At 35.2% G+C, this 25,746-nt stretch overlaps 1 protein-coding gene across 2 annotated transcripts in view; it reads right to left on the reverse strand.

Moving 5' to 3' along the window:
- The window catches only part of HTR2C (5-hydroxytryptamine receptor 2C), a 225,252-nt gene that overhangs the window by 78,984 nt on the left and 120,522 nt on the right, over positions 1-25,746 (reverse strand). For both annotated transcript variants that reach the window (XM_084789846.1, XM_084789847.1), the window contains exons 3-4: positions 25,087-25,191; positions 22,377-22,693 (exon numbers count right to left, since the gene is read on the reverse strand). In XM_084789846.1, coding sequence (XP_084645972.1) covers positions 22,377-22,693; positions 25,087-25,121 — 352 coding nt within the window. In that variant the 5' untranslated portion in view covers positions 25,122-25,191. The remainder of the gene's footprint in view (positions 1-22,376; positions 22,694-25,086; positions 25,192-25,746) is intronic.

Genomic DNA, 25,746 nt, shown 5'->3' on the forward strand with positions numbered 1-25,746 from the left:
ACATGTCAAATTCAATGTTTTGTCTTTTCTGATCACTGCTAAATGGTCTATCACAAACTTAAACATTTTCATAGGTCAGGTGGGTAATATTAGAGAGTAAGACATCTAAATGGGAAAAGCTGAGGGATTGCTGAAAGCATAACAAAGGTGGAACTTTCACACTATTAAAACCCATTCAAATTACAAATTGGGATTCAATGGCAGACATTAGGCCAAAAAGGGCAAATAATCTGTGGTGATGTTCACTTTTTCCTTTTTCCTTTTAATTTGTTTTTATTTGTGTGCATATGTGTGTGCCTGCTTGTCTGTAAGTACCATATATATGCAGTGGCCACACAGTCCAGAAGAGGGCATTGTATTTTCCAGAACTTGAACTACAGGCAGTTGTGAATCATCTGATATATGGGTGTTAGGAATTGAACCTAGGTTCGCTGCAAAAGAAGCAAGTATTCTTAATCACAGAGACATTCCTCTAGTTCTGTGATCATGTTTAGATGGCCATATGCCTCATGATAATTTTTCTGGTAATACTATATAATCTTTTAAAAAAAATATTAGTTCCCACATTCTAATTGGATTGAGTCCACTCTACAGGAGAAAACTTATGCTTGACATTGGAAATCTGACCAAGAATCTATGGCCTTGGTGCTCCTAGGCCCTATTACTATTATTTTGCTAAGTTAACAGCATCAAATTGCTCTGTAAAGTCATACCTCTATACCCATAAATGAGTGCAGTGCCCAGTCCTCACCAAGAAGCGTATTTTTGCAGTAGATGGCAGTGAATACAGAGACTTATCACTGGTCAAAGTGCAGAAAGTTTCTGTGGAATGTTCTGACATCACTGATGCATCTAAATCCCAACTCTGACCCTGCCAAGCATCCTTGAAGAAAGTGGTGGAAAGATTGTAAGAAGTAGAGGTTAGAGCAAAACCAGAAAGAAACAGTGACTTCTGAACATGACATAACTGCATGAATCTATAGTAAGTGTGGCTGCCTGCACAAGATCTGCAGAGATTCATAGCAGTCAACATCCCAGCATGAGTGGGAATGGTCATATGAACCTCTACCTCTAACTGAGGAACTAGCTATTCACAGTTGATGGCTGCTAGGGGAAATTTCTTTTTCGTTGGGGTTGTAGCCCTTTATAGGTTTTCCATGTTCCAGGAGATTGCTCTATACCATATGCATATGGGCAGTACTAATTTGATTCAGTGCATTATATTAAAAAAAAAAACAAAGAAAAAGAGCACACAAAACCAAGAGAGATCATGAGAAGGATCTGAGAAGAATTGGAGAGGCCAGTGTGGGCTGATTAAGAATTAAACAAAATATTATATTTTACAAAGTTAAATGGCTTCACATGTAGGATTGCTGGTAAAAGTACAAACTTGTACAACCACTTTGGAAAGCAATCTGGTGCTTTCTCAGAAAATTGGGAACAGTGCTACCTCAAGACCCAGCTATACCATTCCTGGGTATATGCCCAAAAGATGCTGTACCATACAACAAGGACCCTTACTCAACTATGTTCATAGTGGCTTTATGTGTAATAATCAGAATCGGGAAACAACCTAGATGTCCCTCAACTGAAGAATGGATAAAGAAACTGTGGTATGTTTATATAATGGAACACTATTCAGCTAGTTAAAAGAAGGAAATCTTGAAATTTGCAGGCAAATGGATAGGATGAAAGATCATCCTGAGTGAGGTAAACAGGTCTCAGAAAAACACACATGGTACGTACTTACTTATATATGGATATTATCTATAAGTGAAAGATAACCATGTTACTCAATTCCACAATCCAAGAGAGGCTAAGTAAGAAGGAGGGCTCAAAGTGGAATGCATGAGTTTTTCTGGGAAGGAGAAACATAACAGATTTTGCAGGTGGACTGGGAGCAGGTGGGGATGGGAACAGGAAGGATCAGGTTGGAGAGGGAAGGAGAGAGAGTACTAGTAGAGATGAGTGGAATTGAAGGCCATTTCAGGGACGAGGGAGAAACCTACTGCAATAAAAAACCTTCAGGAATCCCTAGGAAAGACTCCTAGTAATGGAAAAGTCAGCCTGAACTGGCCATCTGCAACCTTCCAGTGGAGGGATTTGGATACCAATCCAGCCACAAAACGTTTGACCTACAACTTGTCTTGCTTGCAAGATGTGCTGGCTTAAGGGTGGTGCAGAACTTGTGACAGTGGCCAACCAATGACTGGTTCAACTTGAGACCATGCCAAGACAGGGAGCTTGGCACTGCCTGGAGGTCCAAGAACCAGAGACTGGATAATCTAGAAACCTAGGACAGAACCAAACACAACCAGCAAAAAAGAAGAAGAAAAGGTCAATGAAATGATGCCTAATGATACTCTTATCTATTCATAGACTGGAGCCCTAGCTTAATTATCATCAAAGAGACTTCATCCAACAACTTACAGTAACAAATTCAGAGGGTCACAGACAAGCATTAGGTGGAGCTCAGGGAATCCTGATGAAGAAGTGTCAGGGCCTGGGTGGTCAAGGACACCATAAGAAAATGACACACAGAATCAACTAAGCAGGGCTCATAAGGGCTCACATGGAATCTGTGTAAGTTTGAGCTAGACCCTCTACATATATATTATGGATGTGTAGTTGGGTGTTCTTGTGGGAGTCCTAACAGTGGTAGTAGGAACTATCTCTGACTCTTTTGCCTGTTTTGGGGATCCTTTTCCTTCCACTGTTTTTGTGTTGTCCAGCCTTAATATGGGGAGGCAGAAGTGCCTAGTCTTATTAAAGATTGATGTGTCATATTGGTTGATATGACTGGGAGGCCTGCCCTTTTCTGAGGAGAAATGGAGTAGTGGATCTGGGGGAGAAGGGAGGTGAAAGGAAGACTGGGAGGAGAGGAGAAAGGGGAAACTGCAATCAGGATGTGATATATGAAAGAAGAATAAATTTGGGGGACAGTGGTTATGAGATAGGGTTTCTCTGTTTAGCATTGGCTGTCCTGTACTTGCTTTGTACATCAGGCTGGCCTTGCACTTATGGCAATTCGTCTACCTCTGCCTCCCTATGTGCTAGGATTAAAGGCATGTGCCACTATGTCCAGCTAAAAATAACATTTTAATAAATTGATGTTCAGTATGAATGTAGAGATCAAAATAAGATTATTATGATTTAATTTGAACCATCTAAGAGAGTGGCTGTTATAGACATTAGGTTACAGACATTCTAGCTGTCTCTCTCCTCTCTGGAAGTCAGATCATGGTCTGTGCATCTCTCTCTTACAAGTTTATACAGGACCCAGGCTGTGCCCTTGACGCTCCTATAGTTACAGGTTTGTCTTTGAAGCTACCGGACTTCCTCCTTCCTCTAATTTCCAGATCTTGATTCCTAGCACATATACTAGCTTATATGGTATAGATTCTCCTACTCCTTCATCTGCTTTAGAAGAGACAAATCCTACCATCAAATCTTTGGAACTGAAGGGAATTGAATGATCTTCCTCATTAGGACCCCATTATGTTATCAATGATGAATGTCTCTCCCAATGAGACACTTGGGGTACTACTATTAATGGCCATCTGAAGGACAATTCACGTCAGTTGATGTTTTTCATTTATTTATAATATTTAGTTTTAAAATTTCATTTATTGGACTAAAAATGCTGATCAGAAATAAGTTTAGTAATTAAAATTCCTGTGACAGTTTGTTTAAAGAGTTGGCAGTGAACAAAGTCAGGATTGTTTACTTTTTAAAGAGAATTAAGCAAAATTGATGTTAATGGGAAACTGGTAAGGACATAGGAATAAAAATGGAAAGAAAGTAGCTTTGTAGGCTACCTACTCTATAAGGCTCTAGATGGCAATTTCCATTATTTTTGATCCCCACATTCATAGTACACATCAATTAAAAAATACTACTAACCCTAATATAGGAAAATAAGTAAGATTATTTCAAATATTGAAAAGAATGAAATTGATGTTTACTTCCTTTAGTTTATTAAAATTTCAACTTATAAAGGTATTACATTTAAACAAGACAAAAGTTAATAAAATCAATATTTTCTCATTCAGTTTGGTGGTAAGAATGAAAATGGCCCCCATAGCTCATAGAGAGTGAGTGACAGTATTAGAAAGTGTGACCTTGTTGGAGTAGGTGTGTCCTTGTTGGAGAAAATGTGTCACTGGAGGTGTACTTTGGGGTTTCAAACTCTCAAGCCAGGCTCTGTGTCACTTTCTTTTTTTGTTGCCTGAGGATCTGGATGTAGAACTCAGATAATCCTACAGTACATGTCCACTTAGGCACTGCCATATTTCCTGCCATAATGATAATGGAATAAACTTCTGAAATGTGAAATCTATTAAATAATTTGAAATCTATTTTCATACACAGATGTTTGGTTACATCACTTATCTGCTAGCAGTGAGGTAAGAAACCTCTTTCTCTCAAATATCCTCCATGGCTTGTTTGGTTAAGATCTTATAATAAATTATAAAACTCATTTTATAATGAAAGAAATTATGGTGCTCAAAACAGAACTTGGAAGAAAATATTCATATTATGGTAAACCATATATATGTATATATGTTTTATGTATGGGTCCTTTATAAATATGGAAGGCTCATTAGTGATTAATGGCAAATATTGGGTCATTTATAGGAACAAAAATTAAATATACAATATGCTTCTTAAAAAACTGTTTATTTGAATAATTCTTGAAAATGGTAAATTGCAAGTTTTTCCCTATTCACAAAGCATGGTAAGTGATCAAATCTGATGAATAAATGAATGGAGTTGATTGGAGTGAATGGCAATATGGTAGATTGAGTAGAGCTCTGAGTGCAAAGTAAGGTATACATTTCCTATGCTGGGCAAGTATACTGCAACTTGTTATTCCATGATTTTTTAAAGAGATAGATTCAGATATTTCTAAAATCAAGTTGTCAGAGGGCAGAGTTTCATTTTATTCATCAGTGAGGTTGTGCAGAATACAACAAATATATAAGCAATTCAACAACTTCAGATTGATGAATTGGAGTTCTATATAAAAGGTCAGTATGTATTAGCTATTTGGATAGTCTGAAATTAAAGTCAAGACATAAAATTTTAGGCTTGCAATACCTATTTTGGGGTTGAGTTTTCAACAAAATAGTCTTCCCTTAATGTGTGTGTGTGTGTGTGTGTGTGTGTGTGTGTGTGTGTGTGTGTGTGTAGGTTCTGTCTGTCTAGCAAGCCCCAGACACAAATAAATATTTTCCCTCCTATTTTCCAACACTGCAATTGTAGTTGATCCTCATTATACTGAGCTTTAACATGGTTGCTGTGGGTCCAAACTCAGGTCCTTGTGATTGCACAACAGCCCTCTGAGTCTTTTCCCCAATATTAATCTTTTAACATTTTAAAGGTAACATTTTATACTTCTTACATGTTATATGTATAAGATGTAAATACACATTTGCTGTAGTTTTATATATTGTGTAGTCTGAGGCCAAACATTAAAGGGCATCACTAGGAAGGACACTGAAACTAGAAGGAACTGAGAAAAGAGTAGCACACCAAGTAGGCACTCTTTATTCTGCGCACACTAGCATGTAAGATTTTTCTAATGCTAAGCAAACAGATTAAACACAAATTGTTGAGAGTTAATACATAAATTCATAAGGAAGGGCAAGGATTTGAAATACTGCATATTTAGAGGTTCTTTTCTTATTTTGTTTATTTCATTGTGTCTTTGAAGATTATGGGCTGTGGCTAAAAAATGGTTGTTAAGAAAAAATAGATTAAACTGTTCTTAAAATATCTGAGATGTGATTTAAATACAAATATAGGACAAATATAAATATAGGACTGGTTGCACTCAAAAGCCTGTGGAATATAATTTCGTGAAAGTTAGGTTGTTATTTTGTGATTTATTGAAACCTATGTTGGTTTCAATAGAATGTAATAGAATGTAATAGAATGATGCCAAGGACAATTTATTCCAGTTTTACTTTTTATAACAGCAATGATATAATGATGTCTCCCTGATGCATATAATTGATAAAAATAGTAGCAACTATCTGTATAATTAGCTACACATATCATTCAGATATAATGAGGCAGGAGATAGCTCTCTATAGGTAGTAACGGGAAAGGCCCATGGTAAAACCTACAAGCTGCTTATATATGTAATTGTAGGGATGAATGTTAGAATTAAAAAGGAATGTTATGGTTAAAGTAATAATGCCAAGAACAATAAGGATGAGAAACAAAGAGCTTGAAGTTGGGTATGTTACAAGATAGATGATTTGAACAGAGTCAGACAGGCTGACTCCCTGAGTTCCTTGAGAAGGCAGATATAAGATATTATTTTTTTCATAGATCATCATTTGTAACAGGTCAATGAAACAGACTAAATTGTAAAGAAGGATGGCTTATTAAGCTAACAGGAAGCTTCAAGACCACCTCAGACCACCCTATAGACAACGTACTAAATATGAGATAAATAAGAAAGACTGCATCTTGGTAGCTATGCTGGAGTTCGTTCTTTGCCATGCATGGTAAAGCTATAAGATGATCATGTATATGCTCATAGGGCATCAAGTCTTTTCTTGGTAGCCTATTATCCTTCTTCTGAGTGCCATCAGGTCTCCTCATCCAGGGGACATGGTCAAATATGAGGCACCCCTCAGTCACAGTCATAGGGGAAGGGAGTAAGGGGAAAATGGGAGGGAGGGAGGAATGGGAGGATACAAGGGATGGGGTAACAATTGAGATGTAATATGAATGAATTAATAAAATATATTTAAGAAAGGAAAAAGAAAGGAAAAAAGAAAACTGAAAAAAAAGATGATCGTGTAAATATGAGAAAAATGAGAGCAAAGAAAGTGTAATAGTGACTGAGATGCTGCCAGAGTCAAGGGATAGTTGGACAGGTGGCTAATGACTACAAGGTAATCAAAATCAATACCTAAGAAAGAAGTCAGAAATGGACAGTGGTAGGCTTCAACTATCTTAAGTGAGCATGACAATGCATGATCATATTCCTGATTGGGTCAGGGGAACATGCATTGAGTATGTAGTAATCTCTCTAGTGACTCAGAGCACCACAGCCCAGAAAAGCAATCTCCTAACAACTACATCACCTTTGCCCAGTTTCTACCAAGGTCCTATATAATCCCCACAAAATTAAATTCAAAGGTTCTTTTTTTTTTTTTTTTTGGTCTTTTGAGACAGGGTTTCTCTGTGTAGCCTTGGCTGTCCTGGACTCGCTCTGTAGACCAGGCTGGCCTCGAACTCACAGCAATCCGCCTGCCTCTGCCTCCCGAGTGCTGGGATTAAAGGCGTGCGCCACCACGCCCGGCTAATTCAAAGGTTCTTTTTCCTATCTTGGGAACCTAACCCTTTTACACTTGAGAGTTCTCTCATTTTTACTTAATTTTTCATGTTTCTTCAATTTCTCCCTTTTCTGTAGTTCTCCTTAAAATAGCTTTTCTCATACTCCCACCAGGTCTTTAATTTTCATTGGCATGAGACAGTGGACTCAAAATCAGTGTCCTAGGCTGATCTTTGGTGACCGTAAATGTTCAGCATCACAGGCCTTTAGGCCAAGCAGAGCTAGGCCTGGAAAGGTCCCATCACATATAACAAAACAGAGCAACTCTGCAGGTAGAAGTCCCACAATAATCTCAAGCTAAACAACCATAGCCTACTCTTGGGACCATTTTCTTCCATCTGGTTTGCTTTGCTCAGCCTTGATATGAAGGTTTGTGCATCTTCTTATGCTGTGTTCAGTTGATATCCCTGGAATACCTGCTCTTTTCTGAAGGGAAATGGATCTGGGAGAGAGAATGGGGCTGAGGGGACTGGGAGGAGTGGAATCCTGTGGTCAGGATATGTTGTAGGAGAGAATAAAACAAAGACGCATAAAACAAAACAAAACAAAACAAAAACCAGAAAACCTCTTGCATCACTAACATCTCCAAAACTATACCAAATATGTATAACCAAGCTATTGACATTGATAGGGTCATGATGAATAACAGTATAGTATCACCACATGAATACTCTTGCTGCTCTTTTATACGCACATATGTCCATATTTAGTAATAATAATGATTTGATAAGAGTCAGACAAGCTCCAAAAAGTAATGCCGGTGCTGGCCGACTTGCTTGTTAGCCCCCATAAGATCCTCCCAAATTAATTTTGATTTCTAAAATTCTGTCATTCTGACATGTGTCTATATGAATTTAATGTATCTATAAATTTTAATTTGGATTTCTCTGATGTTTGACGTTTGGTGCCAAGCATCTTTTTAAATACCTATCTATATGACCATTTGTATAGTATTTATAATGAAATGTTGCTTTATGTCTTTTCCCATTATCAAGCTGGATTGTAATATTCTGTTCACATTCCAGAGTCCTTCATATGTTTTTAGAACAAGCTAATTGCGATTGGCTGGGAAAACGATCTTGTAAAAAGTACCCATGCCCTAGAAGCTTTCACTTCCCCTTGTATGGCAATAAAGGAATATATGAGAAATGATCTTGGGAAAAGCACCCACATCAGAGAATCTTTCCACATCCCATGTATGGAAATAAAAAGGAACATTTTGTTGCTCTAATTGAGGGATTTGCGATACAGAGACTGTTTTAGACTATGCGAGTGAACTCTAAATAAAATTACATGTGGCCCTTTTAAAAGGAACCAGAATACGATTTCAGAAAGATAATAATAAATAGGGTGTTGGGGTTTGGATCAATGTTAAGAGTGCTTACTTTCGATGGCATGGCTTTCTATTTTTGTTTTAGTTTTGAGACAGGGTCTTGCTGTCTGACCTGAAAGTTATTATATAAGCCAGACTGACTTCAACCTTACAGAGATCCAACAGCCTCCACCTGAATGCTAGGATTATAGGTGTGTGCCAGGTCTTCGAGCTATGGCCACTTTGTGATTGAATTTGAGGCCTTCTCCACAGGAAGTAGTTCATGCCCAACACGGTAAACTTGGCCAACATCTCTTTACTAAATGGCTGTGGTATCAAACTATGAACTAAATATGTTTATAATTATAGAGCAGCGCTTACTTTCAACTTTTTTTGGTGACAGTTGTGCTTGCAGTTGGTGACAGTACAGAAACTCAAAGCTAGTCAAAATGTCAACTGTTGAGTTCTCAGTCCTAAGTGGAAACCAAATATTACTGACTCTCAGGCCCAGTGAACAGTGTGGAAGAATAGAATTTGGGGCAAAGAGAATGTAGGAGCTATCCAGTGGTGAGGCATGCTACAAAACAGTGTCTTCTGGATATGACACAGTTGTTGTACTTATTAATGGACAGAACTTGTGGCATTTTGCGCAAGAGTCACACAAGATCGAGCTAGTCAACATTCCATCATGTCTAGGACCCAGTCCACTATCGTGAAGTCCCATTCCTCCTTGAGGATCTATTAGAGTTATTTGTTGCTTGGAGAGGGAATGCTCATTCTTTTCAGGGGTATAGCCACTGCCAAGTCACACATCTTCCAGTCAGTACCTCTACTCAAGCTCATACAGCCAAAAATAATTAAAGTCCAAAGGTCTCTCTCTGTCTCTGTCTCTCTGTCTCTGTCTCTGTCTGTCACACACACACACAGACACACACACATGCACGCGCGCAGGTGCGCGCAAAAATGTATTAGAGTAGGTGGAGAACTTGTTGAGAAAAGAGGGAAGGGACTGAACAGGGGTAATTGAGGGTGGAAATGATCAAAATTTATTATATACGTGCACAAAATCATCCAGCTAAGAGGGTATGTTTGCGCACAGAACCTGCATTCCATTCACAGCACTATAACAATGTTGTCATGGAAACAATCATACAAAGAGATGTACTTATAATCTGAGAAATGCTGGGAACTACTAGAACTAGGTAGATAAAAAAGAAAGTAGACTCTCGCCGAGTCCTTGTACAGTCTAGTTATGCTGATTTTGCCATCTGGTGTCACAGCCATGAAACAACACATTTACGTGTGTCTCTGGAGGACAGAGGTTAAAGTCAGGTCCTTTCATGAATTATTCTCTATCTTATTTTCAAATCTTTAAAATGTTTATTTATTTTGTCTGTATGCATATTGTATGATGTGTGTGCCTGATGCCTGTGGCTTTTTCTTAACCACTGAATCATCCAGCCTCCAGTGATAACACACTGATTGTGATAAGGAGGATTAAAGTGAGATAAGTTTTCTTGATGCACTTGTATCTAAGAATAATATGTACCGTGTCCTGCTTCTGTAATATACCTTATATCTGGTCTCGGCTAGACCTTCCCACACACTGAAGGACAGTTACAGAATACCTCTCCTATCCTGTCATTTATACCCCTGTTGAGGTGCTGCCCATGGGCCTTAGTCACATAGGCTGAACTTCAAACTTCTAACTTGCTGATAACAAAAGAGAGCAAAAATAATAGTGTACAGCCTTTAAGGCAAGCAAATGTAGACCAGAGCCCAGTTACTCTCCTGAACAGCACTCCTGCTTCTCAATGACCTTATTTCTGCTACAATTTGGGTAGACTGGGTAGCCAGCAAGCTCCAAGGATTATTCTAGCCCGAGTCTCTCCAGTGTTGGAATTGTGGGCATATATGACATGCCTGGATGCTTATGATTGTGCTGTGCACCGTATTTAGGTCTTCATACTTGCACAGAAACAGTTTTGCTGACACAGCCAAGAACATATTATTTTTAATTTTTATTTATTTTTAAATTTATGTGTATAATATGTGTCCGTTAGTATGTGTCCAATGCATGTGCAGATACCCAAGAGAATGACAGATCTACTGGGATTGGAGTGGTAGGCAGTTGTGGGCCAACATGGTCCTCTGCAAAGGGAGCAAGTGCTGTTAACTGCTGAGCCATCTCTCCAGGCCCCAAGAATGCATGCCTAAGTTTGTGGCAATGTTTTATAGAAGCTATTGGAACCTAATACATTATATTTTATTACAGCTTTTTTCTTCAAGAACAGTGAGAAAACAAATTTGTTTTCAATCCATCTAGTCAATTCTAAGTTGTGGTGATTTCTGTGAACTAATAGAAGATAATGTGGTGTTTACTGTTTTGAACAGGTGTTGTGAGTGACTGTCCTCAATGCCAAGTAACTGCCATCTTGCAAGTTCAGCTGCATCCCCCCTGCAAAAGGATTATCCCAGCTGGTCTTGTTGACTATTTATTTTCCCTCGTGGAGTTCTGGGGAAAGTCTGATGAAAATGAGAACTATGACAATTACATTATATAAATTGCATGCAAATAAAGCTTTGGAAAAATGATTATGGCATGAACATCTGCTCTTACCAGCTCTACACATCTTATTAAAATGCTAACCATTGTAATGAAGCAAAAGGCATGTCTTTTAACTGATATATGAAACGTAAACATTAGATTGTGCATATTAATTGGAAGCCTTGTAATGCTTCAATACATTTATATATTGTGCAGGTTTTAATTAAATCAGATATATACAACTCCTTGAAGACACTACATTTTTATTATCCAACCCTTTCTTCTAGCTTACTGATATTTGCATCACATTATTATCTATAACCATCTTACCATGCAATTCTGTCACAGAACTTCTTATTCCCAACTTGCCATATTATCCTTATTCTCAGGGGGAAAGAATTGAGAACTGCCTCTAGGCACCAATTCTATAGACAGAGGAGCACACTTCCTCACTGGGTGTGGGGTTTCTTGCTGAATCTATGCCTTGATTAGATTTTCCCATATGTTGATTGGTGATTTTGAATTGCAGCCATCCTTAGGCCCCAGCTAAGGACATATGAACCTTTCGGGAGTCACTGTTTTATCATTCTTTAAAGTATTGAATTGTCTTGTCAGTTTCATATCTTCTTTACACTGCGGTATTCTTTAAATTATTTGATAGTATTTTGAGGTGCATGTAGGGAAATGTGAACTTACTCCATCTTGTCCTTGAACCAGGCAGTTTAAAAATTATAGAATAATGGTGATTTTTCTTAAATGACATGCCTACCTTACATAATTGTTACCATGGAATATATGGATTTCAAAACTATTTTGTAGAGGTGACTGTGGTAGAGACTAGTAATTCTGCTGTATGTGAAGAAGAAGGGTGTACGGCTGGAAACTGAGAATGCAAACAGCTGTGGTCGGGGTCGTTTTTTGCTGAGGAATTGGTGCTATAGTGAAGTGAGTGTTAGCTATTTATATGAAACATATGCCCCTTGGCAATTTGCCAGTGCGTACGCACAAGTAGTCTTAAATCATTTGGGAAATATCTGTTTGATGTTCTTTCTCTTACCGCAACAATCAGTTATGGATTGTGAACCTTAAAATTATGAGGCATACTCCTTTCTTTTTTCCTAAAGTGGCTACGGAACAGATAGGAAAAAATAGCAGTTTAAAAAAATGAGACTATGAATTTGAGAAAGTGAAGGAATGGGTTAACATAGAAAGGTTCAAAGCAAGGAAAAGGAAGAAGGAAATTGTATAATTCCATTATAATCTCAAAGATATTTATAAAATATAATAATTATTCTAAATAAGAGATTCTATCAACATAGGTGAGGAAAAGTCTACAAGACTCAACATCTAGAAGAAAAAAATACTGGCAGTAAACGAATCCTGAAAGAAAGAGAAAGAGGGAGGTGGGGGAGACACGGAGGCACAGAGGGAGGGAGAGAGAGGACAATGACCTTAATATGTTAGCTAATCCCATGTGGTTATCCTCAAACATGTGTACATATGAACAATACAAATGGGATTGCCAGGCTTTATGAACCATGAATTTGAGAGAGGATTGTAGGAAGACACATGGAAGGAATTGAAGAGGGGAGTGAGATGATATGTAATGCACTGTACTCATGTATAAAATCTTCAAAAAATAAAAATTGTAATAAAAGTATTTCACAATTTAAGTTATGAACTCTTAAATATATTTGCATATTTTTGTCATTTATGCGTATCTCTGATGTACCATGCTCAACATACTAAGACAAAATACCAAATGCAATATTTTATTTCATTCTGGTCTAAATATACAAAGTCCTGGATTTTCCATTTCATTATATATAGAAAGTGAATGAGCTTTACCAAACTTAACAGTGTTGTGTTTATTTGGATTAGGAATTTGATGGTATTACATACTCATTCTCAGAATGCAGTATGACATTTCTCTGTGTTGTCTATTTGAAAGATTTTTTAAATAAAAAAGAGCCTAAATGAGACAATCACCCATTACCATTACCATCACCATGGTAGATCTTCAAAAAGTTTTGGAGTTCCAAGGGAAGAAGAAAATTATAGCAGTGAAACAGCAATTATAACAACAATAACAGTGTTTTGCTAGACATCTGAGGAAATCATTAAAGACCACAAAAGCAGAACACAATACAAAAACAGGCATTTTGAAGTGTACTATAATCTATATGCCCTACTGATACCCAAGGGCTTCGGAATGGTGTTTGTAGCACAGACCTACCTTCATTTTGCTCAAACCCTGAAAAAGTTTTTAAACTAGTATATTTACCTCCTTTTTGACACTTAAAACATCATCTTAACTTCTAATTTTTCTCCAAATTACCTTCCATGTTCCTTTCTTCATATAAAACTCTCCTAATTTTTTTGTAGTGCTTAAGATTGAACCCAGGGCCTTGTGCACAGTAAGGCAAGTGCTCTGTGATTGAACTACAACACCCTTAGTGCTCCTTCTGACTTTTCAAGAAGAAATCATGAAAACCAAAGTGTTATAAATGAAAATACAAATGAGAGGCAGAATCAACTTAAATTGTTCAAATCTTAACTCTGATGTTTTACTAGTCTGATTGCGTGACCTTGAGCAAGTTGTTACACAAATGAAAAATGAATAAGCCACATGTGGACAGAAATTTATTGTTACTGGTTTTTATACTAGCCTCATTACTGAGAAGTGTCTTTGTTGTAAAATAAGTACTCAAATATTGACTTGGCATGGGCAATCTTCAATTTCCATGCCTATAAAATTAGATTCTTGTGAAATTTAAAGTGATAACAGTTGTTTAGTTCTTAACATATTACTAAAGCCAAAGTCCTATGAAACTTTGTAGCTTAAATTTTGATCATCTTCACAAAGTTTTATTAAAATGCATTTACTCCAATTGCTTTAATTGTGTAAAAGATACTCATTGTCATTACTTTCCAGTATGATGTGGATAATTTTTTTGTGTTGATAAAACTGAACATGCTGGTATTTAACTGAATCATTGTCACTTTCGTTTGTGGGTATCAACCTGGGTTTGTCTCTTTTACAGTGGGGACTATATATACATATATATAATCTAGTGTAGTGTTTTTTAAAGGCAGCTCTAAAACCAGACAGTGTCTCTGCCTGTCACATAGGAAATACAGTAGGAGGATCAGGTGTGTGTATTGTAGCGAGCAAAGCAACACACAACTGAGTTTGTGCTGAAGAACTTGGATAGAGTTATGCTTCTAAATAGAGTTGGCAAACTGAGCAACCTAAAAATGTATTCTGTTTCATTTATAGCAATGGAAGATGAATCAGATTAAATATAACACCTCAAGGACATAGTTAATTACAGGATAATTGGATGGAAACTAAAAGCTGGGGAAAAAAAAGAATAATTTAAACAATTACAGGGTAAATATTACCAACTCAATATTTCCAAGTAACATTAGCAGACACGCAGCTCTCCATCAATTTTTTTTCGCAGCTCATGGTGAAATGGAACACATTGCTGCTTCATAATGTTTACTCATTTTCTTGTTATGGAACATGGCATTGAACTTGCCAATTTTTGAAACAGTTGCACTTAAAGTGAAACTAAATCAGAAAATAAAGCATGCCTTGATGCTACCATCAGAATGATTATAATCTGACCCTTTACACTAATAAAATGGTCGTGGACATTCAAATTAACTAATTTTGAGCCTATGTTCTGTTAGCACGTGCAATGAACTCATAAGATTACTTTAAACTCTATACAGTTCTTTGAATGAAAAAATACATAATGAAGCATAGTGTAATGATGAGAGCTAACTTGAAGTTAAGTACAGTTTATTTTGAAAATGTGGTTAATAAATGCTTTTTCACATTTGTTTGTTTGTTTTTGATAATTGCATGTCCCCTTTGGTGAATCTCTTATTCATCTCTCTTGTTCATTTTTAAAGTTAGCTCTTTATTTATCTTTTTTAAAAGTTGCATTACTGCTGAAAAATTCTCTACAGCTTCCTTTTCTTTCACATAAAAGTGTCATTATTTTATGCTCATTAAGCATAATTTGCCTACTCTCCCTGTGGCTTATTTTGATGTCACAGTGTGGCTGAATCATAAGGCCTAATGCTGGGTCCAATTTTTTAGTTACATTAACAGAGGACTGAATAACGTGAAAGAAATGGGGAAACAGATTTATTTACAATTTCGCCCAGAACCGAATAGCCAGAAATCCTTCACCTGACTTTTGCAGTCTCAGGATTTCCCAGTCTGAGGATTAGATAAAACCCAGGAAACAAACAGTACACAGTCTTTTTCCTGGGAGGCCTGTACCCATTGTGTGTTACTCCAAGGGTAGCCTTTTCTTATCCCCAGAATGGAATTTCCTAGTGAAACTTCCTGTGGGAAGATTCCCCCCATTTTCTTCTTTATTCTTCTATTTTGAGGTATTTGGCAAGCTGGCCATCAAAGCCAGAAGTGTAAATGACTATTTCCTTTCACCAGTTTTCTGTCTCTTGAGTTTTCATTGCAACAGCAGCCAACATGAACTTTGGATTCCACTAACAGTTCTAAAAGTCCTTAGCCTAATCCAGCATTGCTAGCATTTAGCTTTACATTCCATTTGAATTAGTTTTTCTTATGAGGATTGAGATATTTTTTTTTACACGTGGTAACCAATAATTCCTGAGTAATATTGGTTGGGAAGATAATTTGTTCTCAATTGAAATAAATTTTAGCCTTTGTCGATTTTTCAATACTTAATTGTAATCTATTCATTTTTTCAATATTCTTGATTACTGTTTTCTGAGACTACAACCTAAGATCAAATCAAATTCTATGGCTTCTAGATTTTTAAAATCTCTCTCTCTCCCTCTCTCTCTCTCTCTCTCTCTCTCTCTCTCTCTCTCTCTCTCTCTCTCTCTCTCTCTCTCTCTGTGGTGTGTGTCTCTCTGTGTGTGTATCCCTGTGTGAGTGCAGGGGCATTGATGCCTTGGACCAAATATGGAGTTCCCTCCTTGCCATTTCACCTTGTTTGGGACAGGTTCTCCTTGTATACCAGGCTAGCTGCCCTATGAGCTTCCAGGGTGTCTCCTGTCTCCCTCTCTCACTGTGGCATATGAGTACTGCGATTACAGACAGACACTACCTCATCCAGCTTTATATGGGTTTTAGGGATCTGTATGCTTGCCTAGCAAACACTTTATTTATCAACCCATTTTGCCATCCTCAAAAAAGTTTATTTTCAAACTTGTTTTAGCTTCCTTACATGTTAACATAAAGTTTAAATTGCTTTTAGTATTTATGCCCCTCAAATATGCACATATCTTTATTGAAACTGAACAGAATCTATAAATCATTGCTGGAAGAATTAATATCTTTACAGAACCGACTTGTCCAGTTAAAAACAAGATATGTCTTTTATTTTTGAGTCTATTTAAATGTATTTTCCAGTGTAAAACTTTCTTCATATACTTCAATTACATATTTTATATTTATACCTCTGATTTTATTATATTACAGAGTAATCTTGGATTTTTCCAGTTTCTCTTGAAAGTATATAGAAACACAGATTATTTTTGTATATCAATTTATAAAATAAGAACTTGCAAAATTCTCTTATTACTGATTCTAATTATCTAGCTATTGGTCAATATGTATTCTCCTCTGCCATATTTTTTTCTTTGATAGACTACAGGAACTTGCAAACGTGACACAAACTTTCTACCACTAAGACACGTCCCCACACCCTAAACTTATCTTTAATTTTCAGGTTGAAAGAAGTTCAGTTGTATTGTAATGTTTCTTTGTTGCTGTTTGTGCTCATTGTTAAATTTTGTGGACAGAGCTAGAAAACAAGTCCAAGTGTCCATATTCATACATAGAGAAAGTTATCTATCATCTACTATCTCTCATTGTTAGGAATTTATTATTATGAGGTAAATATTAACTTTTTCCTTTTATTGAAAATAGATTTTTGCCTCACATAATATATCCTGATTATGGTTTTCCCTCCCATATCTCCTCCCAGATTTCTACTCCCCCAGATCTCTCAACTCCCCCTCTCATCTGGATCAAACCATTTTTTTTGTCTTTCATTAGAAAATTAACAACATTGTATGGGATATTAATGCAACATAAAGTAATATTGTAATGTAATATAATACAAAAACTAACACATCAGAATTGGACAAAACAAGCAAACAGAAGGAGAAAAGCCCCAAAAAAGGCCAAAGGACTAGACACCCACTTGTTCATACACTCAGGAATACTATAAAAACACCAAACTGGAAGCCATAATCTATACACAAAAGATCTATCTGTAGAGCCAAAAGGATAGAAGAAGTATAGAAATTAAATAAAAATTAAAATAAGAGAAAATTGAAAAATCAAAAAAGAAGAGCCTTGACATGATGCAATAAGACAATGTACCTGCAAAGATGCCCTTGTGTGTGTTTTCTGCTGGTTGTCCACTGCTGGGCACACAGCCTACCTTTAGGAAAAGGTATTTCCCCAGTGTGACTCCCTTGGAAACAACTATTTTCATTTGCAAGTGGTTATCAATTGGAGGTAGCTTCTGGATTAGGGATGCAGGCTTGTGTCCTGTTCTCCTAACTCTAGGACCTCATCAAGTGCAGACCCATGCAGGCACTGTGCTTGCTGTCTCCGTCTGTCTGACTTCATATGTGTGCTGATCCCATTGATTTAGAGACTCTTGTCTTCTTGTCCTCTATCCCATCTTGTTCTTACACTAGTTCTGCCTTTTTGTCGATATTAATTAAATAACATGTATTTTGCTGTTTTCTTTCCTTTTTTGAATTTTCTAAGTTCATATACAAGAATAAGAAACCTAGCTTTAAATGACTAGCTATATACTTCAAATTTCAAAATACACAGAAAATTGTCTTAGAATATCTGTTATATATCAATGATAAAATCAAATGCAAAACTGAAAGTTCACTTATTTACCATTTTTTAACCTTAATTTTTTTGTGTTTAAAATTATTTTGGTTCTTTATTTTTTTAAAAAATATTACTCACTTCCATGTGGTTATATTATTGATTTCAGAGAGATTTTCATTCTATTCGAAATCCTAGTTATTAATACTCTGAAATAATGCTTGGAATATTATAAATGCCTGATCTTTCAAATGCCTGATAAAAGTGTCAGGTGAAACCACAGTAGTGATTCTTTTGGAGTCATTTATCAGTTTCTTTCTTCTGCTGAAATTACTTTTCTTGCCTTCATATGTAAATGATTAAATTTTACTTTTGATTTTCCCAAAAAAATTGTTATCTTTTTTTAAATTGATGTATATGTAAGTCTATAAAACAATCTTAAGGTCTTAAAAAGAATTTTTTGGTTATTTCTCCATTGCTAATACTATTCATACAGCTATACAGTCTCTTTTTCCTTGTTTAAATAAGCTAAAATTTTTCCATTTTAAAACTACATCTTTAAAAAAAACAGGTTTTTATTTCTGAATTGAAGATATTTCTTCCTATTCTTTATTCAATTCAGAAATAGAAACCTGTTTTTTAAAAGATATATTTTTTAAATGGAAAATTTTAGCTTATTTAAAAAAAAGAAAAAGAGATTGCATAGTTATATAAATATTATCATCTCGCTGAATTTTTTCTGTACCTATTTATGTTTTATTTGTTGGGATTTCTTTGTATTTTTTCCTAGAGTTGCTTTAATAAAATTTTGTTTCTGTATTATAATTTTTTCAAAATAAGTGTGAATAGGTATAAGAATTTTCCTCTGGTTATTACTCTAAGTAGATCCCATAGTTGTTATATGAAATACTTCTTTTAGCAAACTTTAAGTTCTAGGACAGCCAAATCTACACAGAGTAACCCTGTCTAGAAAAACCAGAAAGAGAAAAAAAAAGTCTAAACCTATTTTATAACTTCAAAATGTAATGGTCTTAAAATTTTGTTGTTAATAATGTCCAGCATGATTACTTTGTTATTAGAAAGTACTTTTGTAATATTTTCATTTGGCCTCATCTAAAATTAATATTTGTGAATGCTTCACGTACATGTAAGAAGATATACTCTTTATAAATGTGCAAAGCTATATACCATAAGATTCATACTCATATCTATTTTGTCCTGCCCCCACCTACTCTCTTGACAGAGTCTCACTTTATAGTCTTGGCTTGCTTTGAACTCACTATGTAAGCCAATATGGTCTTGAATTGATGGTGATTCTGGTGAGTCAGCCTCCTGAATGATGTGTTTAGAGGTACATACCATCATGCACCCCTTCTCCCTGTCTCCAAGCTTCCTTGTATTGAGTATATCTTAAACTTATTTCCTTTTTTGAATGTTTTATTTATGAAGTTTATCATTATTATAGAATGTACATATTATCTCACCTGCTGCATATTTGCTGTTAATTGTGTCTTTTATCATTAAACACATTTTCCTTCTTACTGTTTTCCTTGGAAACTGATTTTTGTCAGATTTCAAAATCACAGTGTCTTCATTTATCAGTGTTTTGTTTGTACACTTTGTTTCACCCTTTTACTTTAGCCATCATTAATCACTGCTTCTCATGGTATTATTTAAGAACAACTTTTCCCCCACCGAGACATGATTTTTCTGTTTAACCCTGGCTGTCCTGGAGCTCCGTTTGTAGACCAGGCTGACCTAGAACCCAGAAATCCACCTACTCACTACCTTTGGAGAGCTAGAGTTAAAAGTGTGCAGCACTACCTTTTAGCAAGAACAACTTTTTAAAAAGCAAATACATAATTAATCCCAGGTGTCAGATTGCCTTATGAAAGTATTTATTTAAATTATTTAATTTTATTTGAAGTTTTTTATTTTTATTAGTTTTCATCTGCTTGATTTTTATTAGTGTATATTTATTATACAAAATAGTAGACTAAATCATGAAATTATATATATATAGTTTTGCTCATATTCACCCCTAATTCTCCACATTGAATTCTATCCTCTTCTCAAATAGATGTTGATACACTTTCACATCATTTCATATCATTCATGAATTTGTTCATTGCTTATGTAACTCTAGACTCTTCATATGAGAGGAAATCAATGATAATTATCTTTCTTGATCTGAAATAATATGATAAATTTTGCAGCAAATGTGTTCAATTATGATGTAATCTAGGTACAGGTGAGGGGTATTTGCATCTTTCTTGTTGATTTCTACGGTTTTTAGGTCAGGTGCATCTTCTCAAATGTACCAAAGCATCCTTTGTTTCAAGTGCATCAGGTGAAGAGCGGAAGGGAATATGGAGAGAGTTGGTGGTACTTATATGTGATGTTTCTGTCCTGGAAAATACCTTTTAATCTCTTTACCCTTCCACTGTCTTATTCTTTTCCTTCAAATGTCAGTTCTCTCTCTCTCTTTTGTCCCCCCCCCCACTCCTTTCTACCTACAGAAAAATTAATTTTTCTTGAGATTTATGCACACTTTTAGGTCTGTGACCTGAAGCTCATCTTAGAAACTTTTCAGAGTGTACTTTTTAACCGTGTTTTAAGATGAATCTCAGACTTTCTAATATACTTCTTTTTACGTTTGTTACATCCTTTCTTGTAAATTTTTTTTATAGCCTGCCTTTCATCTACCAAAAAAAAAAAAAAAAAGCATGCAGTGGGGAGCTCACAGTAGAAACTATACATTTGAAGTTGCTGTTTCACTTCATTTTTGTGACCTCTTCTTCATTAATGTTGGAGATGTAAAAGGTAAAATAACCAGTGAGAAGTGAAACACTGGTGCTTTGAGGTAAATATGTCACTGAATCTCAGTGGAAATAGAAAAAAACATACTTCCTAAGAATGCCTTATAGAATGACTGATAAGATTAGGTACTTCCACTGTAGACTTCGGAGTGGCTAATTAATTTTTAAGTGTCATAAGAGATTATGTTCTACACACACTGTTCTTTTGTGATTTGTAGACTAAATACTATTTTAATAATATGTTAGGTCTAATTCCATTATGCATTTTGGGAAACTTGCTGAACATCTCTCATTTACTCTACAGTAAGATAAGTATATTAACAATTATATTTGAACTGTACTCTCAAATTTTGTAGTTAAGATACGTTAGAGAGACAAATACATTAGTGACACTTGGGGTGACACCTACTTGAGAGTCTTAGGCAGGAAGTGTGCAAGATATTTAATTCATTAATTTATATTTGTCATTCATATTTTTTTATTGCTTAATGATTTTCTTTTAATTTTTCAGAGTGTATATGGGTGTTTTGCCTATATGTATGTCTGTGCACCACATGCAAGCCTTACTGACTGCAGGGGTCAAAGGAGGGCATCAGGTCCCATGGGACTGCAATCACAAATAATTGTGAGCTGCCATGTAAGTGCTGGGAATTGAATCCAGGTCCTCTGGAACAAAATACAGGAGTTTTGAGCAGAACTTTATGTGATTTTATTTTCTTTAGTCATTATGTATTAGCCAAAACCAAAACCTAGAATAAAATGAACAAAGCAAAGAGATGGCAGGAAATTAAAAAAGGAAGCCTCTGTAAAAATGCCTGAAGCTGAGTTTTATGGTTGTGATATGAACTTGCAGTTATATGCTCAGAAATTAAATTTATACATCATCTCCTTATAAAAATCTGAATTATAGACTACACAAATAAGAAGAGCAACTGTTATGAAGTGCCTATTTTGTACCAACTATTTAGTTTGTCAACATAAATGGTTAGTATGCTGGGGGTGTAGTAGTGATTGAGCACTTGTCTAGAGTAAATGAGGCCCTGGGTTAAATTCTATGTGGCTCAGAAACACTTCTTACAATAAATTTATTAAAGAAGACAAGTTTGATTTTCCTTTTATGTATTAGTGATGCTACTTTTGGTAAGTGTGCTGGCCCAAATACAGGGAGGGCTGGCATTTTGCCGCTATCCCATTTTGTATGGTTATTCATTATTTATAAATGTCATTGGGAAATAAAGTACTCATGTATAATTTCAATGTATTATAAAATGGCTGGCTTAAGTTTTCAAAACTCTGCTAAAATTTTATTTTACAACTCTCAACATAATCCAGTCAATTTTTATTACTTACATTTTGCTTTTACTCTTTGTTTTCCAAATTCTATAGGTAAATTATTAACTGTATGAATGTAAATAATGAGGATTAGAACAAACTTAAAGAAAAATGTGAGACTGAGAAAGGAATAGAATTGTACTCACCATAAAGAATTGCAAGCAGAGACAGGGGCATAACAAGTAGTCCCACCAGCATATCAGCAATGGCTAGGGACATTAAGAAGTAATTAGTTGCATTGTGCAGTTTCTTCTCCATGCTTACTGCCATGATAACGAGAATGTTGCCCCCTATTGTCATGATTATAATCACGACGATTGAAAGTGCTGGCCAGTTTTGTACCCCGTCCGGGAATTGAAACAAGCGTCCACCATCGGAGGAATTAAAAGTGTCAGTTACTATAGCTTCTACTGGACTTATGGAAATATCGAATTGCCAAACCAATAGGCCGATTAGGTGCACACTGAAAATAAAAAGAAAAGAAAAGAAAAGAAAAGACAATCAGGCATTGCTTACACACAATATATTACTTATAGTATACAATATCCTCTTCCCCCCCCCACCATTGTGACCATGACTACTTCCATCCTTATCATTCTCATTTTTGTCATTAAACTTCTACTATAAGTTAGGATCATAGTTAAACACATATACGTATGTATAGTATAATCACATTTGATTACATAGAAAACCCATAATAATTCAGTACTGATTTATTTCCATTATGTAGCTGAAAAATGGAGTATAAATGGTTATGACACTTTCTCAAGCCAATGTACCCAAGTGAGTGGCAGGACCAAGAGCCATCATAAAGTCTGATTTCAGACTATATTAAACTTTTACTGAAGTCCCAAATCACACACACACTAAATTATTTGACTTGGCATAATGATTTATTATTTTCTTTCATATTTTTATTTTATTTTATTATAAATAATATAAATGCAGCTTCAAAATATTTTCAGATAAGTAATAAGATTCTTTGAGCATGTCACCCTAGCATACTTCAGTAGATTTCCCTTCCTCTCCATTCCCTGTCCCTCTAGTCCCCTTTGTTCCCTAGACAGGTTTGCTTCTATTTTCATTTCTTCTATTCATACATGATTATGTCAATTTAGGAAGTAAATGATCTGCAAATGAGTGAAAATATGTGGCATCTGTCTTTCAGAGACTGGCTTATTGTTTTATTCTCTTTTTCTTTTTAAACATATCTATTTTATTTTTTAAGAATAAAACAATATACAAACAATAAGATGAAAGAAATATTGTTTGATTCTTTGTATTTTTAAAATATTAAATGCCTGGAACTATCCATTAAAACAGTTGTAATAGAAATAATGGGAAATTTCCTTAAAGGATCCAGTGACTAGACAAGAGAATTGGTAGTTGATTTGTACTGTTCTAAACTTAAAAGAAACTATAAATTATTAACAGAACAATTTTATAAATGTGTTTTGAAAGATGTTATGACAACAGTACACATTCATATCTTCTTAGAAATATTTTTAAGCTCTCATATTTACAAAGTGAATTTCTGCTCATTGTCAGTTTCTTGCTTTGTGTTTCAAACTTTCCGGATCTCTACTGCTTACCTCATTTGTGTCTTGGTTTTCTTGGACTTATTCTAGGCTTAAGAGTATTGTATGAAAAGGATTAATCCCCATGGGCAAAGGTAGGAATTATATTTCTTAATTCATTTTTAATATATATTTTATATTGATTCTTCATAAAAACTTTCTACCAGTAAGAATTTCAGGATAAATGGCAATCTAAGACCAGAAAGAAGTGTACATTTCCCTTTTGTAAATTTAAAATAATTTCCCTCATAGTGATGAGATTTATTTAAGTTACAAACACAAATGTTCTCTCAAGATGTGAAACTCTAAGGTGTGTCCAACAAAACAAACACACTCCTCTTCCCTGATAAGAATAAGGCAACAATCACATTCAAAATTTTTTATTTGAAAAATATTTGTGACTGGCTATTTTCTGGATGAGATATGTGTATGTGTGTATGTACATATGTATGTACGTATGTGTGTACGTATGTGTGTATGTATATACATGTATATATTTCTATTTTCTATCTATCTATCTATCTATCTATCTATCTATCTATCTATCTATCTATCATCTATATATTATTTTCAGTTATTGCATAGGCGCAAAAGGATTAGGGACTTCTCAGTTATGCTGCTCAGGGTTTACACATTGTACTCCTGAAATAGTAAGTTTAGGTTAGGTGAAATTCATAGTGGCTTTGCTCTTTACCTTTTTTTTTTTTTTACGTTGCATTCTATTGAATTCAATTATTGGGTCATTCTAGGATCAACATGTTTTGCCCTGCCCAGTTAGTTCCATCCTCCATCCCTGCCTTCTGATCTCTAGCATCCTATCCATCTTTTACAGAATCAGTTGCTTATAAGAACATTCTCTTGTCCCTTTCTCTCTTTTTCTGCAGTTCAGCATATATCTATCCTAAGCTGACCTGACTCAGTCAGCTTAGTGTCAATTTATAGGCATGCAGCCCACAATATGCAACCATTTCATTTTCCTAATTGTCCAGTTCATACAAGAAAAAAAAGGAATAACCTCTCTAAGCTTTACTCATAAAAATCAGAATAATGTGAAATGAGGCTATTATTTCCATATCATTCCAGTAGATGAGTTTTTAAAATTTAGTGAGATGTCAGATGATTCTTATTCTCCATCTATTATTTTTAAATAGAAATTATTAACCTTTTTTGATACAAGTCACAGAGTTGCCTGGCCTTATGTAAGCATTTTCATATTGCCAAATAAGTAATCCTAAAAGTAACTTTGCTGTTGTTATTAAAATAAGTAACAAATTCTTACAGGACTGGGTGCACCGCATCGCTCAGGTTCACCATGATTGCTTCAGTTTTAAGCAACCAGAGGTTCAAACTGAGAATTGGGAAATTAACAGACTGGTTTCATTCCCTGAGGAGAGAAAAAAAGAAAAGAGAAAGAACATTAGTTAAAGTTGCAAATAACTTGCATACCAAAAAATTAAATAAACTAAGTCAATACTTAATTTAACGAACAGGAAAACATGTTATATGAAAGCAATAAAATGGCTAACAATAATTTTTCACTTATTTATAGGCACAAAACTAACCATTCTTCTAAAATATTCACATCTAGGATCTAGTGATGTGTGTCTTCACTGCACATTCCATTTTTAGAGTACACAAAGCTTTAAATAAATGTTTTGAGAAGGGAGTTCAGAATAGATCCTTGAGATTTGCAAATCATTGGGGAAACATACAATTTAAAATTGATTTACATTTCTAAAAGTGAAAAGTTTCATCTTGCAGAAAAATGAAAACATATAACAAATTTCAAGAGTTTGTATAACATGAACATATTTTATACATTTCTAATTTTCTTTTTTCTTCAAAATGATGCAAGTGGCACTTATATAGAGAGTTCTATTTATACTTTTGCATTAACCAACTATATTCACCAGAGGGCAGCAATAGCTGGTTTATAACC

Source organism: Acomys minous (genome assembly GCF_964271855.1).
Source record: "Acomys minous genome assembly, chromosome: 7".
Classification (NCBI taxonomy): Eukaryota; Metazoa; Chordata; class Mammalia; order Rodentia; family Muridae; genus Acomys; species Acomys minous.